The sequence below is a fragment of the Anneissia japonica genome, unplaced genomic scaffold, assembly GCF_011630105.1.
Source record: "Anneissia japonica isolate Jap-2015-1 unplaced genomic scaffold, ASM1163010v1 scaffold287718_len389476_cov179, whole genome shotgun sequence".
Taxonomy (NCBI): Eukaryota; Metazoa; Echinodermata; class Crinoidea; order Comatulida; family Comatulidae; genus Anneissia; species Anneissia japonica.
The window spans coordinates 145149-166791 of NW_022702098.1; the positions used below are offsets into that span (position 1 = coordinate 145149).

Genomic DNA, 21643 nt, shown 5'->3' on the forward strand with positions numbered 1-21643 from the left:
ACGAGCCCTTCAATTTTCATTTATTTCCATAAGCACCCCCTCCCCAATTTAAACTGTTTTGAATAAGCGCCACCCGAAAAGTGCCAAAAAAATATTTAAACGCCCGAGTACTTATTCGTGCGAGTACGGTAGCTTATGGCGTTCGGATTGTCAATAGTTACGTATATGGGAGATGGACGCTTAAAATTTCTGCTACATAAAAGCAGGTTGAAGTTTGTTCTCTAAAAACCGGTTGATGTGAGAGAAAGGTGGCCAATTTCAATGTGCTACACATTCATGTACACCCGTATCTGTTCTCCAAAACAATATACTGTTTTCCAGTTCTATGTTTTTATAAGCGGATCAACAAGCTTAATAATAATAATATAGAAGACGTCAGATAAAACGTAACAAGGGAACGTGAAATAGAAGCTCTTGAGATGCTTTTGCGACAACGCACGTTCTTACTAATTGCCTCCCATGTTATTAAAAAAATACCACATTACCATTAATCAAAATTAACAAAAAATGTGCGTATTTTGTAGGTTTGCAAACCTAGTGAAATTACCTTTAATGAACTTGACAAACAAAAAATCTTTTTTGTTTTTTCTTGCTGTATTTTGTATAAACTTAATTAGGTTTCTTTGTAGGCCTACTTGAAATTTTATAACTTGGTAGAACATAAAACGCAAAGTTACAAAGTTTAAAACATGTTTTGATATAATTGGAAAAAAATATGTACTTAATTTATACTAGGACTACAAGGTTATATGCACACAATGAATGTAAAGTCAGATTTGATACACAGATTTTTGAAAACAGGAAATTCTATAGGCCTAATAATCTAGATGAAATAGGCAGCTCTAACAACAGGCTCATCACGTTAGGGCGAAAGTTTTTTTTAGCAAACCCGCCGCCCGGAAATATCGATGATTTCGAATAAAAATAACATTTTATTTTTTGGCCAATTAGTGCTCCCGCCGCCACTAAAAAAAACCCAGTTTTTCTTTATTTTTATTTACACCTCCGCAGTCTTGTAGTCAACGATAAGATAATTCTTGAAGCATTTAATCCCAGCTACTTAGGCCTACACTGTAAATTTTGCTTTTATTTTCTCCTCCGTCTGGATTTTGGCAAAACTATTTGCTAAATAAAAATATTTTTTCCCGCCCTCTGATGAACTTAAAAAAGAAAGAAAATAGGAATAAAAAGTCTCGCCTACGGAATTGACAATCACACACGCAAGTCGGTTCCTACCCAAACCCAGAATGGGTCTCTGTCAGGTCAGGGGTGGCGCCAGGATCTGCCCTAGGGGGTGGGGGTCCGATATCTTAGAAAGGCCGATGAGAATACTAATATAATTTGGGGTTTCAAAGGCTTATTTAATCGATTTTGAGTCTACTAATAATTATGTAAAAATTACATGGGTGGTGGAAACTAAAACAGCGAACACGACTATCGTCGTTTCTAGAGGGCGCGTTCATTGAAACTGTCTCCGAAAGCAAAATGGCAGCGCCCATGGAGGGAATAGATGTTGAGAAATCGGATGATCTATATGCGATACTCAACGCAAGAAAAGATGTATGTACCAGATTGTATGTTTTGGGCAAAACCTTTGTTCTGAAATTTCTATATGGCCTCGTACTACCGTTAATTAACGGCATACATTAATTTTTAGGTAGGCGGTCTAGAGAAAATGATCGAACACCCTTCTACTACTAGGGCCTAGGCTTAGGCCCGCCGCTAGACTAGACCCAGGCAAGGCCTAGGCTGCCTAAAAAGTAGGCCCTAGGCCTAGACAGTATTTTTCGCGTTACTATGCACCATTTATTCCATGTTATTCACTTTCCTTAACATATTCAAATTCACATAAAGTAATAACATCTTAATGAAATGTTGTGTTTACTACTAGGGCCTAGCTAGGCCTACTACTACTAGTTAGTAGTAGTACAGTGGTGTAGAATTAGTTAGAATAAATACCATGAAAAGGGTCATGAAGGGACCATTTGTAAACTGTACAAGGGTATCTCATGCACATTTTAATCTATATGCACATTTTGATACTAATTACTGGCGGTCTGAATTTTTTTTTTTAGCATATGTATTTTTCATAAAAATACAGTACATTGTAGGCCAGTATTAATAGCATAATAATATGATTTTCTAAAGTAGTACCTAGTTTACTTATTCTTTTAAATGTCAACTTATCAACGGACAATTAATAGACCTACAGTATTCAATAATGTAAGTAATAATATTTGTATAGTGTTACTCTTATTGGAAAAAAAAATTATATTGAACTTGTTATGTGTAGGCCTATGTACATGCACAGAAATTAAAATGACAAGAAGTTGTCATTAGATAAAAAGAAAAACCACGTTCACTGGAATCTTATCTTGTAAATTGAAAAGTGTTATAAAATAAGTCATTTGCCTGCATACTTGTCTTGCGAGGTTTATTTCGTTAGTTGCCAAATAAAAGCCTGAAAGATGGGTTTCAATGTACAGTAGGCCTACTTCTTAGGTCTGTATTTTTTTATTTTTTTTTTTTTTAGCGTATTTTTCATATAAATACATTTTTAGGCCAGTTTTAATAGCATAATAATGTGACTTTCTAAAGTAGGGCCTACGTATTCTTGTAAATGTCAACTTTATCAATGGACAATTAATAGGGTATTTAATAATGTAAGTAATAATATTTGTATAATAATACTCTTGTTGGAAAAATTATATTTACACTGGTTTTGTGTATGTACATGTACATAGAAATGCGAATGAGAAGTTGTCATTGGATGATGATTTTTATTTCATGAAAAGAAAAACCACGTTCAGGAATCTTATCTTGTAAATTGAAAAGTGTTGTTTGCGAGGTTTACTTCGTTAGTTTGCCAAATAAAAGCCTGAAAGATGGGTTTCATTGTACAGTACTCCTTAGGTAACATGCCTAGACTGACTTTATCAAATGATTTCTTGCAGTGAGTGACCTAGGCCTAATACAGTAGTTATGCACCCTTAAAATCACCTTCCAAGTTTAGAATTTTTTTTTTTTTTTTTTTTTTTTGACTCCATAGATTTACAACACTTGCTGCTTTTTTTTTTTTTTTATCATATTAACTTAAACCTAGTCCTATGTACACAATTCATGCCTTCTTTTTTTTTTTTTTTTTTTATCATATTAACTTAAACCTAGTCCTATGTACACAATTCATGCCTTTATGGTGTGCTAGAGCCTTGAAGTTTAGAATAACATTTTTTGAAGACAGAAAACCAATATTGCCCATATAGGGCACTACCTTTCAGCATCGTTATATTTTGACAATAAAGATTCAATTTGATTTATCACACCATTCATTTTAGGCAGAGTAGTTTCAATTCCTGCCTCGTTTTTATTTCTCTAAACCAATCACATGGCATTCATTAGATAATCAGCTTTACCTACAGTAGGCCTACTAATCTGGTCACTAAAACACTAGCTTGAATATGCAATGGCCAGGTCAAATGCCAGGAAAGGCACAGTCGGTTTGACACAATTTCCATGACTAACTATAAATTTGACTTCTTCATTTTACTGCACATTGCTGACAGGCCTCTGAAGATGAACTCAAGTCCTCGTACAGGCGTCTGTGTATGCTTTACCATCCTGACAAACATGTTGAAACTGCTGACAAAGAAGCAGCAGAAATGGTATTCAATAAAGTGCAGAGAGCATATGCAAGTAAGTTTTCCTTTAATAATTGACCATTATAATTGATCCATTTTGGTAATATTTTATCTAATATGTTATTTAAGCTAAATTTCTAATTGACAATCTTAACACCCAGTAACATGTTTTTTGGGTTTTTTAAAAATATTTTTTGTGCTTGAAAGATTATTTTTAGATGCTTTATTTTTTTTAATTTATTATTAAAAAACTTGAAATACAATAAGTTAATTGGATGGTTTGCTTTGATGTGAAATGCAAAAATGATAACCCAAGAAGACTTATCTCTATTGACGATAACCGGGGACTAGCAGATGAAAAACCGTTGCTCATACCACTTGGATAAAAAACTGCCTTAACATTTTAAACAAGCTCTCGTAATCTCAGAATCTCCGATGAGGGCAGTACAATAGAGGCAGTAGAGTATATGGGCCCTAACGGCTGCCCATACAAAAAGATCAATTAGCAAAAAAGATCAATCAATCAGCCAGGTATTCCTAGAGCTCCTCATTGGAGCTAACAAAAAATCTATTAATCAGTCAGTCGAGTGTTTCTAGAGATTCTCATTGCAGCTAATAATAATAAAAATAAATGTTCCGAATGGTCGCCCATACAAAAACGATATATTAATCAATCAGCCGACTGTTTCTAGACCTTCTCATCAGAGCTAATAGTAATAAAAATAATTGGCCCTAACAGCCGCCTATACAAAAATGATCTATTACGCAAGCAGCACAAAAAGGATGTATTAATCAAGCAGCCGGGTATTCCTAGAGCTCCTCCCCTTACAAAAAAGTCTTGTAGGATCCTATAGGCTGCCTATTAAAACCTATACACTGCCCATAGGATCCTATAAGATCAGGGTCATCAGAGCTAAACACCTGATTTATCCTCTGTACCTACAATGGAGCAGCAATAGTACGGTGGTAGATTAGATTCTAGATGTTACTTCCTCTGATGGAATATATTGTTAATACTGTGTCTGAGAAAATTAGGCTGATAATACTCCTTTTACTTGTTTACTTGTAGTCCCTAAAAATTCTTCTTTAGAAGAGCTATCTTGACCCTCTGAGTAATCATGTCCTAATTGTTCAAAAGGCAAATACTTCAGTGGGCGGTCAGTCTGCTTTCTCATGCTTGCTATTTCATTAGCAGATACATGATCCGCAAGACCATTGCATGAAAGCATCATCCTGGTAGCCCTCAGTTGAACCTTCTATTGGAGATGCTGATCTTGTTTATTTACTGGATTTTATAACCTTACTACAATATTCCAACATGGGCGAATCATACCTTTATACTGTTTAAGGAATATTTGAAGCATGCAAGACTCGCTGTAAATTCTTTTTATCTTGTTTTTGCAGTCTTACATGATCCACAGAAAAGAGCAATCTATGACATCTATGGCGAGAAGGGTCTTGAAGCAGAATGGGATGTCGTTCCAAGAACAAGAACGCCGCAGGAAATTATGGAAGAGTTTGAACGATTACAGCGTCAAAGGGAGGAAAGACGTTTACAGCAAAGTACAAATCCCAGGGTTGGTACAAATTTATATTCAGTTCTTACTGATGATGTTTACAGATAGTCACCAGAAAAAAAGGATAGTTTCAACAGATTTGATATTGTCTTATATTTTGTGATTGTGATACTGTAAATCAGAGGGGATAGAGAGGTGGGCATAAAAGTGTGTTGGAGGGCCAACTGAATTTTTTGAAGGCTGCAAGCCAACTTTTGTTGAAAATTTCAATATTGCATTGTGCTTGCAAAAACAGTCATTCACTGCTATTTATAATGCTTTATGCTCAGTTGTAATGTTACTGTTTGCAGATGTTTGGGGTTGGCTGTAATAACAAGGGGTTTTCCAACCAAAGATTGTATGCGGGCCACACAAATAAGATTCATAATTTAGCTTTGCATCCTACAACAAGGTTACTGTCGGGCCACACTTTACCCCCACCCCCAGGGTGGGGGTAAAGTGTGTAAGTGCGGTGAGTCGAATGGCCGAGCGGTTAGCAAGGCCGCTGCAAGCTATAGCCATAATATCGGCGCTGGTTCGAACGGCACGGTTCTGGTGGAAGAACAAGTCTTCTCGGATAAGGACTATAAACCGTAGGCCGAGTGTATACAATGGCTCGTGTGCACTATAAAGAACCCTGTACATCCTTCGAGACGAGTAGGGGGATACCTCGGTGTACTGGAACAGACAGCCCCTGTGGTGGACGACGAGAGTTGCTGGTACCGGGTTACCGGGTAGCACAGACACGAAGGGACCCTTAGGGGCGAAGAAAGTCATTGATCGAGTTCCTAGTCCAAATTTCAAGCGCCTTGAGTATCTTACATTAGATGGATTTGTGCGCTATATAAAACTACTCTTTTATTATTATTATTAAAGTAAAATGTGTAAAGTAAATTAATAATCCTTCATCTGATCAAACATATCCTCATATTGCAAGTAAAACAAATCTTAATTGTGTTCACTTCATCAAAGTCTGCTCAAACCCTTTTGGGTGACAGATCCTAACATAACGATGGTGCTCTATGGTAATCATGTTTTAAAATTTTTGTCTTAGGGTATAATAAGTGTAGGGGTTGATGCAACTGATGTATTCGATTATTACCAGGATCCTACTGAAGAAGTAAGGTATGCATCAACTTTATATTCAATGATGTATTCAATGATATAAAAATAGATGATGATGAAAATGACAAGGAGGATAATAATGTGGATAAATTCCTGGACCTGATGCATTTTAGCATCTACTGTAACTAGTGAAATCACAATCATTTTGAGGGGTAGGGGTAGTTTTATGAACACCTACTGGTAAAATAATTGATGCGATAAATAAAAATGCAAACTTAATTGAGTACAAATGTACTGTGTACAAGGTTTGAAAAAGTATTTAAAATTTGGTAGGCATCATAAAATATTATGTTTGTAAAGTAATTTGTTAACATTGATAATCTGAAAATGGGTGTACTTATTGTCTGTGTTTTAAAGATTATATCTGAACTATATAATTTATACTTATTTTGATGTTTAGGTCATTCCCAAATATTGAGATCAACAGTATGGCAATCAACCAATCCATAGATTGTCCACTGACTACTTCTGATACTGTAACTCTCACAGGAAGCCTATCTACACGTAATGGAAATGGATCAGGAGAGATATCAACATCATTCCGTAGACTTACATCATATCAATCTTGGGGGGAAGTAAGTGCAAGTCGGAAATTTGATTGGATTATTTTAATATTATTATTAGCATTCCCTGTCGTCTCTTATTTCGTAAGAGGCATTGTAGCAGTTGGTCCTGTGTGTAGTATCTAAAATTGTTTAAACCAGCCTTTGAATCCCAAAAATTGTCAGAGTTTTCTGGGGGATACGCCACCTGGATCACTCAACATCCCACTCTCCCTTCAGGGACATCGTACCCCCTGTCGGGCAAATCTTGGTACCACTCCTGAAGAACCACCAGTGTAGTTGAGGTTTTTAGCCTACTGTTGAGGTCATTTTAAACCCTACATTGTTGCTGAAAAATGCTTTTGAGGTTTTTGTTTTATATTAATTTAGAAGTGCTATTTATAGAAGTAGATCTTGGTATTTTGTGCATTATGAATTTATAACCTTTAACCTTTGTATTTAGATTCAGATAACTGGAGGTAATGGTCCCCAAATTGGTCTAAAAGGCTTCAGAAATTTTAGTCGCAGAAGGTAAGTTAGATTTTTTCGGTCAACATTTTATGTGGGTCAGTATTAATCATTTAATTATCAATAGCAGATAAAATCTGGTACATAATCGGCCAGTACACCAGCTATTCTAAATGAATAAATAATTCCTAATGGTATTTAAAATGTACATAAAAAAAGCAGTTTATGCTTTAGTCAGAATAATCTAGAGTGAAATATAAAGGTAGGTATGTAAAGGGAAAAACAACTACACTGTTTTCTGTATTATTCTTAACTAAACATGAGGTATAGTATTGATGCTTTTTGATGATTGGGATTCCATTTAATATCAGTCAGCATTTACTAGTTTACAGGGCCTTTAAGGGTCTTCATTTCCTCTGGTCCTTTTTTTGTTTTGGTTAAGGTTTTTTTTTCTAATTTTTTTGTTTGTTTTGTAAAATACTTTATCTAATGTTATAAATATCAACCAGCTATGTAAAAGACTAGTCAGTAATTGCTATTTATTTTATTTTTATTTTATAACATTCTGGACATACATACAAGTACAGACAATAACAATATAAGTAATAATTGAAGTATGCCTATACTGGTAATAAGAAAACATACAATAATAATAAGAGCTACCACAGCCCAGGACAAAAAGCAAGAGCTAATAGTGAATTGTTTGTGTTTGAATGAGTTTAACAATTGTTTTTAAATACTTTTTTTTCTAAAGTTTTGGAACAATGTCTGGAATTTGTCAACTAACACCTCATGGATTTTTGGCTCCAGCTTTAATCACAGGTAATTTTCCAAATTATATGCTTTTATCCAATCATCAGATAATATGATACAACTTACTTTGGTTGTAGGTTAATCATGGGAAAATCCTAAGGAAGGAGTTAATGAGGTGAATGTAATATTTAAGTTTCCAGTTTTTGCTCCTGGGTTAGGAGATAAAATCTTTTCTGGGGCTTTACTCAGCTATGCCAGTCCATTTTCAATGAACCTCACACCCCCCCCCCCCTAGCCATGGTAAATCTACAGTCAGGACTAAAGAAGGCATTGACAGTCTTGTCATTATTACATGACCAACAGGTAGAAGTACACAATATGAACCTTTGGTTTAACGATTAATGATGGTCACCTGTTAATCCCAATGCCTTGGTTGAATCTTGTCCAGGGGTGAATTGTTATAAAACGGTCTTAACTGGTAGTCTTCTCGAATTAAGCCAGCTTTATCACTTAGACGGTCTTACTAAAGTCACTCTGAAAGATCATTGCTATAAAACGGTCTTCGCTTAGACCGTTTCGAGTATTGAAACGCAAACAAGTACTCAGTGGTAACATAAAATTGAGGGCGCTGTTGTTATTGCTCATAACATGCATGTTTATCAAAATGAAAGTAAATGAACGTAGACCGATTTTTACAGAGGCTGAGAAGCTTGTGGAATATTCGTCGTTCGATTCTTAGTCCTTGACGATCTAGGCCTAGGTCTAGTACCTATAACGCCATAATGAAAATGATTTAAGACCGTTTTAAGCCTCCTCCAAATAGGCTTTAAAATTTAAAACTGATTAGACCGTGGACCACTTATAGCAATCCGCCCCAGAATTTCATCACAATAACGTAATTCATTTTTGTTTAGTCGTAGCTCGGCAATTGGATAAGCATACCATTGGATATTTGACCTGGAAATGGGGCATGCAATCTGCCATGACTTCCATGTTGATACGAGATACAACAAACACACGACTTGTCTGCCAGCTTCAGGTGAATATATGAATATTTATGTTGTATGTCACAACAGCAGACCAAGTTTTGCGCATCTCGTGGGAGTCTCACACATTTAACTTCAACCTCACTCCTTCGCGCGAGGCCCATATATTTTCTCACGCATTCCAGAATTTCTGCAAATTATATTTTTTTAATTTGACATTTTCTCAAAACAAGCATACAACCTGTACAAACATGACTATCGGCACTAGCGATCCCGTAGCGATCATCACAGTGTTCAATGTCTCCTCAGCAGAAACGGAAAAATACTAAATTGATATAAAATTGGCACTTTCTATCAATGTATTCACTGTAAAGGTATATGTTATATCGACGTTTGACTGTATTTGCCTTAAGATGTGTGACCTCGTGCATAGTTTTCAAAAAATGCCCAATCCCAAACAAATCCAAGAAAAATTCTCAAGCAAGCCAGTGTGAGACCCTTGACAGTTTGCAACAGATTGCAGAGCCTGATAGCTGATGCACTGATGGAAAAATGTATCAGCTTAGGGATATTTTAATTTTTCTACCAATTCTATTGACTAATGTTCAAAATTTAAATTTAATCAACTAAATTCTACATTATGCTTTTTTTATGATATAAATTTATATCACTACCAAATATTATTTAATGATAATGATAGTTTGAATGATGCTTCTAACGCTTCATGTGTTGGAATAGTTCAGTGACTTTCCTCATTCCTAAGGGTTACATCATTTTGATAAAATGATATAATAATTTGTATATATTTCTTGCAGCTTGGTATACCAAACTCTTTTGCAAGTGTAAACATGGTCAAGAAATTTGAACATAATGATGCAAAGTTAAATGTTGCTGTCAAGTAAGTCATTTAAACAATGTAATAAGTTATGGTACCCTCAAGTCACGGGGTTCCTTTATGTGGAGCATGGAGGACTAGATGCTTGAAACCGTTCTTTTAAACCATGAGCCTGACCCAAAAGTCGTGTACCCAAAATAAACTAGGGGGTTGTGAGATTCTTTATGACATTTTAATAATTGAATATGTATCATGTTAAAAACATTAACAACAAGTGTGTTGTGGTAAATTGCCTGGTACTGGTACTGGTACTGGTGCAGGCATTTATAATGCGCCTCTTCCTTGCAATTATAAAGCGCAGATCTTTTCCCTGGTCATTGGGTCCTCATGCTCAAGGACACAAGCGAAGGGATTGAAACCCCGACCTCGAGTTTGGGAAACCAAACCGTTCCCGCTGCGCCAAACCGCCTAGAAGTTTGAGTACCGCTGCTGTAATTTGTTTTGATTGCGTTATTTATTTAGCACGTACACCAAAGATCTTATAAACACAAGATAGCGTTCTCCGCGATTTATGCACGCAAATTCTGTAATAAGGCATGAAAAGCGCCCTCTTGCTAAATTGAAAACTTTTGACCCTTGACCGCTCTGACCATAGTGTACGCCGCGCGACTTTAAAGTTACGCGTAACAAGTAGAAGCGTCCGATTTACAATGCGCCCTCTCTTCAGAACATAAGGAACAAATTAACGTACTTGGTAACAAACTTATGGCGTAACGCAAACACCCTATTTCAGATCTATGGCAACGACTAGGATGCCCTCTCCCAAAACTGATTACTTTTCTGTGCCAAATCAACGCTTCTATTTGTTACGCGTAAATCGCAGAGAACGCTATTTTGTGTTTATAAGATCTTTGACGTATACCCATTTCAGAAAAACTACTCAAGGCGCTTTTGTCTTAGGTCAGTCATACAAAATAGGCAGCGCCCTCTAGTTATGCATGTAACTCAGCACTTCCAGTTTCATTCCTAATCATTCACCGCAAAGATACCCATTTACACACCTGTGTGAAAAGAGGCTAATGTAGATGTTTTCACCAGTGGACACAAGCAGTGTCAAAAGCATGAGTATCAAACTCAAACCTAACAGACTTTTATTATTTGTTTTTCCTAATTAAAAAGATCTTGTGTTATTTCAGACACCAAAGATCAATACCTTTCTATTTTTGTCTTTTATGTTTTTGACACTTGTTTTAACCTTTGTTTTGCCTGTTTATTTTTATGTTTAATGCTATAATAATTATAATCCAATTATTGATCCAATTATTCTTATGTAACAGGGCTGGTTCTTTTGGTGCTATGCTCGAATATGGTGTAGAAAAAAAGATATCACAGCACAGCCGACTAGGAGCAAAAGTCACCATAGGTGTACCAGTTGGTGTTACATTAAAAATAAGGTAATTCTTTAAAAATCATTTATATAATATAAAAAGACATTTCTCTATTTAAAAACAATAATGTCACTGTTATATATTGCAGACTGCATAAAAAACATCATTGCACTTTAAAACAACAAAAGGTGCAGTAAATAATTTGTGCTTAAACCAACCAAATTATAAAACTGTTCTGTTCTGGATGTGCTATACTGGTATTAGGTATCAAGAACAGAGCTCCACCCACCGAGGTGGAAACAACATCGCTGTTAGGCGTTGTTGTTTCCTAATTAAAAATTTCAGTTGATCTTTGTGTTATTTCAGACACCAAAAATCAATACCTTTTTATTTTTGTGTTTCATGTTTTTTTAACCTTTGTTTTGCCTCTCTATTTTTATTTTTAATGTTATAATAATTTCAGTCCGATTATTGAGCCTGCGTGCAAAACCCAACCCAGACTACGTAGTCGAGGCACCCAACGCGAATTGTTGTTGTGTTGGGTCTGTATGAGTTAACACTGATGCGATAGGTCTATGTTGTGTCATGGAAAAAAAACAAGACGACCTAAATACTGTGCCTGACGATAAATCGCATTGGGTTGCATTGTACGATGCTGTCTAAGTTGGGCTTGAGGAACAGGTAGGGCCCAGTGTTGGACAACGTTGGAACAATGGTACATCTACCTGTTTTTTTTTTTAACTGAGTGGGTAGTTATAGTGCTGTCTTAAATGGAATTTAGATCGCATACAATCGAATCTGCACTCTTTTTTTCAGATTAAGTCGAGCAAATCAAACATTTGTTTTTCCGATCCATTTATCTCAAGAGATGGCGCCAAATGCAATCTTCTATGGGACTGTTGTACCAATTGCTGTCTATTGGCTTGTCAAAGTTATTATTGTTAATCCATTTATGATTAAAATGAAAGAAGAGTAAGTAATGCATTTTACTCAATAGTCGACAGTAGTATGAAACATTCACTGTCATTGGTCAGTTATAAAATCCGATATGTTATGAGTAAGCAGCTTAGGTCAATCAGCAAACTTTTAGTAGCCACTGTGTGATCGTTATTTTGGTACCCAATTAACCTCCACCAACTGCTCTCCTTGTGTTTCAGCTGAACACATGTATAAAATTGTAGGGATTGTCTCCCAGTGCATATTACTGCCGAATCACCATCACAAGAATCCCATGGGAAAGGAGTTCTCAGAGTTCTGTACATTATGCTTGGTGTTTACACCGTATAAATCCAATCCAATTGTTACATACCTGGTGTACACAGTTCAGGTCCATTGCTTCTCTTGTGTTCAGGGAGGGTGAGGTTTGAAGTGCACTCTCTCTTGGACAAAATGTGTAAGCCATTCGTTCCTTGTGATATATGGCCCATGTCCATGTTAAACAATGGAATATTCTCTTTCAAAAAGAGCAGACGATTGCCTCCCAGTGTACTGCCCAATTCAGCACCCACCAGAAGAACATTGTCGTACTATTTGTTGTAGTTTAATTTTACTATATGTTGTTGAATTACAGGAATATACAAAAAAAGCGGGAGGCAAATGCGAGCAGTTTTGAACAAAAGAAACAAGAAGCAGAAACTGAGGTAAAGTTGATTAATTTAGCAATTTGTGTATCAATCATTGATTTGATCATTTTTTAAGCATGATATAGCAAAAACCTAATAGAGTATTCTACTTATTTTTATAGTATATGTTATGATCTGGAAAAATTTAAATGAAACCTCCAAAATTTGACACTGATCAAAATTCAATTTTTGATAGTTTTACAGACTGTCACTACAAATATATTTTAATTGACTGCCTAGCTAAAGAATATAGAAACTATGTTATTAATGACAAGAAGAAAACTTTCTTGTTCTCATTGTCGATCGAATGTTAATGAGTTTCAATGTAAGTATTTATTAACTTTGTGGTTGATACACCATTATAATACCTCCGTGTATGTATTTGTGAATTTCCATAAAGTATATTTTTAATATTTTATTAGGTTCGATTGATGACTGAAATTGTAAAGAGAATTATTGAAACTGAGCAAACAGTTGGAGGGCTGATTATCATCCAAGCTTGGTACGGAAAGCTTGTGGATAATTCAATGACTGCCGGAGGCGAGCGTAATGGTGTCGGCGGCAATGTCATTGATGTTACGATTCCTTTGCAGAGCCAAGTCAAAGATTCGAGGCTCTTACTCACTGATGCTTCAAAGGTTTGTAAACATTTGCAAATAAGACAGACACACAACTGTTAAAAATCAGTCAAACATTAATCTACAAAAAGAAACAATGTTTATTTGAAATGAAAGTTCATCTGCTTGGGCAGATGCAGGGGGTGGTGGGTGCAGATGGTGTGATTGCACCCCCTAAGTTGTGTTATGAAAAATAATTGTATTGTTATTATGAGCATAGTAGGTCTATTAAGGTATGAGGGAGCAATTTCTAGGCAACTCGAGGTCCATATTCTCAAAATTTTCACACCTCAGGCCCAACCATGGTCAGGCTGAGGTGGTGTGGACTCCTGCGCTCCCCCTACCACCAATTCCTGCATCCACCCCAGTTCTGTGTTGATAATTCAATATGTATATATGAAGTTTTGACACAAAACAAATCTGTGCTGAATTCTGGTCTTATTTTCCGAAATGTGCTAACAGATTTCTAGCCCTAGGCCTAGGTTTTGCACGGAGGATATGCTAGGCTAGCTAAGTTCTAGGCCAAACCGATCTATTTAGGTGTGTTATAAAACAAATAATTGAAAGATTGACTGTTCCATTCAAAATATTCTTCCCATTGCACTCATAAACATTCATTATTTGTATGCTATTCATTATTCATTATTTGTATATTGTAAAATCTGGGTGTCTAAGACTGGTTATTTTCGTGTTTCAGGCAAATTTACCAGGGTTCTACGATCCTTGCGTGGGAGAGGAGAGCTGTCTACGCGTGTTGTATCGTTTTCATAACACCCTTCACGAGTGTACTGTAGCTGACAACGAATCACTCAGGATACCTAAACAATGTAAGTTTTAATTTTTCTTTATGATAAACAATAATGATGATGATGAGGAAAATGATAACGAGGATGATAATGACGACAACGATGATGAAAGTTGCGATGTAGATGGTAATGAGGATGATGCTGTTATTGGTTTGTATTTAAGGAAAAAAATCTCAGTGAAATAGAATATTAAAAACAATGATGAGGATATTGAAGATTAAATGATGATTATTACTGTACAACAACAATAATAATAGTAATAATAATAATAATAATAATAATTCTTTATTGGTTCTCATTCAAATTGGAATTATGAAATTCGGGCTTGACCCCTGGCAACCTGTGGCGGCCACAGTTCAGCACCACCCATCCTAACTACAACACATAAGGGACACATACTGATACAAACATTGTCCTTAACCTTCTTAACTCTCAATATGAGGTTCATTTGAAGAGCCAAGTAATCAGAATCCAATTAAAACCCAAATCTGGCAGGGTTTGAACTGGGGTCTCTCAGCCAACTGCTCAGCACAATAATAATTATGTCCAACCTCTTGGACATTTTGTTGCTAGTATTCATTGTGAACATTGTTATATAGGAATTCTTAGATCTGTAATTACAGTATAATAATTTTTTAAAAATCAAATGATAATGATGCAACAATAGAGGCAACACTGGAATTATTTTTGTAGTTTTTTTTCTATACTTGAAGGTTTTTAATGAATATAAAAAAATCACCTTTGGCCGGTTCAAACCGCTTGTTTTTTACGACTTACACCGGTTATCTGTAAAACTCAATCTTAGAACTGAGCTTAGTTATACATGAAGGTTTTTTACAAGCACACTGGAAAATCAGATTTTGGGTACAGCTCTCAGTGCTAAACTAAAAATTCACTTTGGCCCTCCAAACCATTTTTATGTCCAACCTTGATAGTCTCAAAGTACATTTCAATTCAATACAATGTCTTTTTCATTTCAAAACAAAAGAATTACTGTTAATTTGAAAAAGTGTGTTAGTTTGTTTTGTTGGTTTTATTTTTCAGCTCATCGTTTGGACCCCAGCTGAGAAGAGAGAACATAAAGGCAGAGTTGATGAAGAAATTTGATTTAAAAGAATGCACAACATATAATGCAAATATTACATGGGTTATTAATCAATGAATAATTGTTGAATTGTTTTCTCAAAGTTTTTGGAAAAAGCAGTTCATAATTTTATCGCAGTAGATCCAATGTTTCAATTTTTTTGTTCTTTAACAACAAGGCAATGCCTAACTTGACTTTCAATTGCGAATAGAGGACACTTTTACATGAGTATAATTGCATCATTGATGACTGACTACTATTTTGATAGTAGAATGTAAGACATTTTAAGATATAAAAAGTGTGTAGAATAAAATTCATTTATGAACCACATTAAATGTTTATTCTCTTCTTTCTAAATGCATATCACAAAAACACTGAGTTATTAAAAATGATAATAAAAATCTAATCATTATTATTATTATTGCCATTGTTATGCATTTGATTTAATTTCGAATTTCAACAAACGAGAAAGACTTCTTTCTTATATAAAATAATTTACATTGTAATGGCAACCAGTATAAAATACTGTTAAACCAGCTGTTGAACAATGCACACCTCTCCACCGTCCTCCCTTTTCTCTACACACATACACAAGCTCACAAACGAATTTTTAACAATTTTGTGATCATTATCATAGATAATTATTATTGTCATTGATTTTATCGCCACTATTCTTGTATTCATTATTCTTCTTCTGCTAATATTATTATTATTGTCAATTTATTAGTATGATCATAACCAGAATCGCTATTATTGAAAACGGTATTGTTTCCATCATCATTAATATCGTCATGATTCAGTATTATAATGATATGATAGAGATAAACTCTAAATCATCTTGTGGTAATGCTGTAAATATATATAAATAGATTTCAAGCGTTAAAGTCAGACTCCGGAGAAAAAACTTGTTTGACGAAGAACTGGGGAACGGTGAATGAGATACAGATTTTTGAATATTTAAAAACTGGGGATAAAAGGTGTAAAATTGGGCGGTTACGCCCCTTTTTCCTCAGCTCCCCCTCCCCCCCCCCACTTTCGGTCTGGTCAAGGTCCCCCATTAGTCAAAGCTCGTCAAGCAGTCGTACCAAAAAAAAAAAAAAAATAGGTCTAGTTTTCCCATCCCATCCGGTAAATGATCATGGTTGAGCAAACCCTTATTCTGTTTCTGTGTATGACCGAATTTTATGGGCAATAGCTTCTTTGTATGAAAGGCCTAAATAAATTGTGGTGAATAAAATGACACCGTAGTATTAGCGAATATCTATATCAACATTTATTTTAAAATTTGCAGCACTACATAATCAAAGTACGTCAAGCATTATGCATTTGTCATTGAGTACAATTTATGGGCCATTTATGTCCAAACATTTATTGACGTAGCTATCGGTAGATTTCCCGTTGATTTATAATAGGTCAGTACTGGGGAGGGACAACTTGATTTCCTCCTCCACAAAGCAGCCATTCGTAGATGCCTATATGGAAACCTACCTAAAATGGACTAAATTGCCACAAGACGAGTTAACTTCGGCTTTGAATATATGAAAAATTGAAATGTGTTAAACTAAGTATGCAAGGCACTAATCATTAGAGGTATTGGTTCCACCAGCCTACACGTTTCAATAAATATTCATAATAATATTGCAAATTACACAACCTGAAATTTTTAGTAAAGAGTGAAAATACATTACTTATAATTATTACCTTCTACAAAATTCAAGCACATAAATCATCTACAAAGCAGTAGCAGTAGTAGTAGAAGTAGAACTACAAATTGGTAAAAGTACATCAACAATCCGTTAATACCATAGAAACTACAAATTCACATCCATATAGGCATAACTAATTATATTATACACAAAATACAGGCTAAATCAAGGACTTTTGTTAATAGTCCTTGCTAAAATGTCGAACAAATAGTAAACTACTTTAATCTGGTATTTTACCTTAGATCATCCATAAATACTAAATCAAACCATTTCACGACAGCAATAATAAATTTGCGAAATATGAAATTAATTATCTGAATTAGACACGCCAAAAATTATTTGTGATATCTTAAAATAATCTACACATCTTACCTCAAATACAATTTAAGCAACTATAGTGAAATACAAATCAGTAAATGTAGTAGTAGTAGTAGTAGTAGTAGTAGCAGTAGTAGTAGTAGTAGTAGTAGCAGCATTAGTAGTAGTAGTAGCAATAGTAGCAGTAGTAGCAGCAGCAGCAGCAGTAGTAGCAGCAGCACCGGTAGCAGTAGTAGTAGAGCTCTATTTATTCACGAATACACATCTTAAATTAGATACAATTTATTCATAGTAAATATACAAATCGGTAAAAGTACATCACTAATTCGTCACAGTAGTAACTACAATTTCACATCCAATAGGCTATTATTTGTGATATTCCAATGCGCTGTACATACCTTAATCAATAGGCCTATAGTTAAATAGAAATCGGTAAAAGTACATCAATAATTCGTCAATTTAAACTACAAATCACATCTAATAGGCTTAACTATTTGTAATAACTCAATGCGCTCTACACCTTAAATTAAATAAAATTTAACCAACTACAGTATAGTGAAACACAAATCGATAAAAGTACATCAATAATTCGCCAATACCATATAGTAACTATAATTTCACACCAAATAGAATGCCTCAATGCGCTCTAAAGACATTACATTAAATACAACCAACTAAAGTCAAATCTGTAAACGTACATCAATAATTCATCAATACAATAGTAAATGCAATTTCATATCCAATAGGGTGAACTATTAATTGTAAAATCTCAATGCGCTCTAAATACCTTACATTAAATAATTTAGACAAATATACTGAAATTCAAATAGGTAAAATACATCGATAATTCGTCAATAGAATAGTAACTACTCTTTCACATCGAATAGGCTTAACTATTATTTTGTGATATCTCAATTCGCTCTGAACACCTTACATTAAATAGTAGTAGAGCTATATTTATTCACAAATACACAGTGACACCTTAAATTAGATACAATTATTCATAGTGAAATACAAATCGGGAAAATACATCAATAATTCGTCACAGTATTAACTACAATTCCACATCAAATAGGCCTTTACTTGTGATATCTCAATGCGCTAGGCCTACAAACCTTAATCAAATACAGTTTAATCAATATAGTTAAATAGAAATCGGTAAAAGTACATAAATAATTCATCAATACAATAGTACTGAAGTTTTACATCCAGGGTGAACTATTAATTGTGATATCTCAATGCGCTCTAAACACCTTACATTACATTACAACTACACTGAAATGCAAATAGGTAAAATACATCAATAATTCGTCAATACAATAGTAACTACTCTCTCACATCGAATAGGCTTAACTATTATTTCTGATATCTCAATACGCTCTGATATATCAATAATCCGTTAATACAGTAGAAACTACAAATCCACTTCCAATACGGGCTAAATAGTTGAAAGTCCTTGCTAAAATGTCGAACAAAGAGCAAACTACATTATTCTGATACTTTACATTAGATCATCATAAACCAAACCATTTCACGACAACAATAATGTATTTGCTTAATATAAAATTAATTATCTGAATTAGTCAATCAAAATAGAAGCATAGGCCTAAATATTAAATAAGATTAATAAAGGACAAAAATTGGTATTTTAATAAATAATGTTAAAATAGTATGAAATTAGTTATTGGTTAATTGCCATTTGAAACAGATAATATTTGAGTTGAGATTTAAAATCATACTATAGTTTCCACTAATTTCATAGTCATTTTTAACAAAAATCTAAAGAAATTCACAATAAAACCAATCAAAGACCCCCCCCCCGTCGACAAAAAGGGACCCACACAAGCTCCACCGGCACACTATGAATGAAACCCATCCCATCTAGTTTGTTTTTTATTGGTTTAGTTTGTATACCTTACTTGCAACACATTTGTTAGGCTATATATTACAATAAAGACATTTTAATTTTCAGTGCATGTACATTTCTAAAAATATTAATTTTATTTTTACATCAAATTTAGAATATATAAATTCTTTTATTTTAAATTACAGTGACAAACATTTATAATATTCATGCATTAATTTAAAATCCATTGCTAATTTTCAACATTATTGCAAATAATGCCGAAGTGTTAATTGATATTAGATAGGCCTATTATTATTTCCTATCTACAGGCACAAATAATCTGGAAATAGGCAATCTGCATTCTGACCCCCGGCCGATAGCTGGTAGCTTGGACCTGCTTAGACACGAGAAGTAGGCCTAAGGCGAGACTTTTTTATACCTTGTTTAGCGAACCCGCTGACTGCAAAATTTTGATGATTTCGATTTCAAATAAAAATCCATGAAATCTTTGGCCAATTAGCGCACCCACCGCCACGAAAAATTGGAATTTCAGAAAAAAAAAAAAGTTCTTCTTTATTTTTATTACGCCCTCGGCTGCCTGAAATCTACAAAGATAAGATATGTATATTTCTTTCTAATTATATAAATTTGAAGCATTTAACCATCCTATTTTACATTCACAAATAACATTTTATTTTTGTTTTCTTCTCCGTCTGGATGTTTTTGGAAAATCTGTTTGCTAAATAAGAAAACAAACTTTTATTTTTCTTTTTATTCCGCCCTCCTCCGATGATCTTTAAAAAATCAATACGCGAAACAAGTAATAAAAAAAGTTCCGCCTAAGTTATTGTACAAGCTAGTCCACACATCTGACTTTGCTACAAAGCGCTATCCAACTTTCGCAGAGCGCTGGTGGCGCTCTGCGAAAGTTTCTAACACTAGGACAAATCAATAAATTTGTATAGCGCCTCCCATCGAAACCAACCTCGAGGCGCTTACAACAACGATCACACGAAACCAACATGATTAAAAATTGCATCCGAATGACAGTGAGTTATTGAAATTTCAAATATTAGCCTACATCCAACTGACGGCCGAGCTAAGCTGCCCTCTATTATTAGAGTAAAAATAATTACAGCAATGGTTTTCAGGCATTACTTGCCAATTCAATATCCATAAACCCATTTATGGCCTATAACTTTAGTACACTTCAAAATAAGTAAAGTATTAAAAGTTGGTTTATATATATAGAACAAACATGTTATTAAAATATATTATACCAAGATGTAATAAATTAGTACATTTAATTTATAAGGTAACAGTATAGGCCAACAATTGGTTTAAACATAAAGGTGTTGTGTCACCTCACCAACAACAACGTATTAATAATATAAATTTAGTTTAGTCACCAAAGTTTGTCTAACGAATAATCATGCACTCAAAATCTGTGTTTACATGTCTTCAACAACGATACGGCCGGTGTTGTGGGTAACACTCCTTACAGTAGTCGTGTTACTTTCCTGCGTTATCCGACTAGCAAACTTCTTTTTGAATGCTTGTCGCACCTAAAATACAATTGGAATACATTAATTGTTACCAGTTTAACTATTTCCCATCTTTATGCGTAAAGATTGTTTTCTTTTTGCTGTCTGCAAATGTTCATCTTTTAAACAGCCCTACAAATGCTGCTATGTCAACTAAAATTTCTAGGATTAAAACGTCTAAAAAGATTATGTTTGTCTAAAAATACTATTTGGGTCAGCTAAACTAAAGAGTCCATCTACAATGATTCAAAAGGACAAATTGTTTTTAATATAATATTCAAATCAACATCAAATCACCTCATTGCTAAAGACGCACTGCGAAAGCCAGACGAAGAATCCTTGCATGGAATTTAATATAACATAAATGTATTCCATGATCTTCCAGTCACAAAAAATGATGATGACACCAAAAATCCACGAAATGCCAACAGCTGGTGCAAGAAGCAACAGACCCTGAAACACATTTCTGTTAAAACAAAATAAAATACATTCTTTACAGAACGTGGTTATATAGCACTGCAGTATTCTTTCCAACTGTAACCAATAACACGAAGTGTCATTCAAACTTAGAACTGACCAGTAAAAACAGTTGCAGGATTACGGAATTGTCCCACTTACACACAGGTTTATAATTATGTTTTAACTAGGTTTTACCTTGTCGTTTTTTGGGGACATTAGCAACAATATCAAAGAAAGGCACAAGGTTTATTGGAAACTTCCATTCCACAATAAACAATATATAGTGTGTTCTACACTTGTAGCGTCGGTAGTGGTCAGTATTAGGCTCAGAGGCGGCGCTACGGGGGGAG

The 21643-nt window shown here is 34.6% G+C and overlaps 2 protein-coding genes across 2 annotated transcripts in view; one reads left to right on the top strand and one right to left on the bottom strand.

Moving 5' to 3' along the window:
* The first annotated feature begins 1417 nt into the window (after positions 1 to 1417).
* Positions 1418 to 15748, top strand: LOC117103787 (dnaJ homolog subfamily C member 11-like). Its single transcript, XM_033244408.1, has 15 exons — positions 1418 to 1560; positions 3564 to 3693; positions 5043 to 5215; positions 6249 to 6319; positions 6720 to 6894; positions 7325 to 7392; positions 8084 to 8151; positions 8997 to 9121; positions 9884 to 9966; positions 11241 to 11357; positions 12108 to 12263; positions 12862 to 12931; positions 13336 to 13551; positions 14228 to 14357; positions 15381 to 15748. Exons 1-15 carry the CDS (start codon positions 1486 to 1488, stop codon positions 15401 to 15403), a joined length of 1680 nt encoding a protein of 559 aa, XP_033100299.1. The 5' UTR covers positions 1418 to 1485; the 3' UTR covers positions 15404 to 15748.
* Positions 15749 to 20003: 4255 nt separating this feature from the next.
* Positions 20004 to 21643, bottom strand: part of LOC117103784 (adhesion G-protein coupled receptor D1-like) — a 3638-nt gene continuing 1998 nt past the window's right edge. The window contains exons 3-4 of the mRNA XM_033244403.1: positions 21132 to 21300; positions 20004 to 20855 (exon numbers count right to left, since the gene is read on the bottom strand). Of these exons, the coding sequence (XP_033100294.1) occupies positions 20742 to 20855; positions 21132 to 21300 (283 nt within the window). The 3' untranslated portion in view covers positions 20004 to 20741. The remainder of the gene's footprint in view (positions 20856 to 21131; positions 21301 to 21643) is intronic.

Bases quoted from the DNA above. Each gene is read 5' to 3' on its own strand.
- LOC117103787 (XM_033244408.1), top strand. From the start codon at position 1,486: ATGGCAGCGCCCATGGAGGGAATAGATGTTGAGAAATCGGATGATCTA. The intron at 6,895-7,324 runs GTAAGTGCAAGT...CTTTGTATTTAG, and splicing joins CATATCAATCTTGGGGGGAA to ATTCAGATAACTGGAGGTAA. The intron at 9,967-11,240 runs GTAAGTCATTTA...CTTATGTAACAG, and splicing joins AAGTTAAATGTTGCTGTCAA to GGCTGGTTCTTTTGGTGCTA.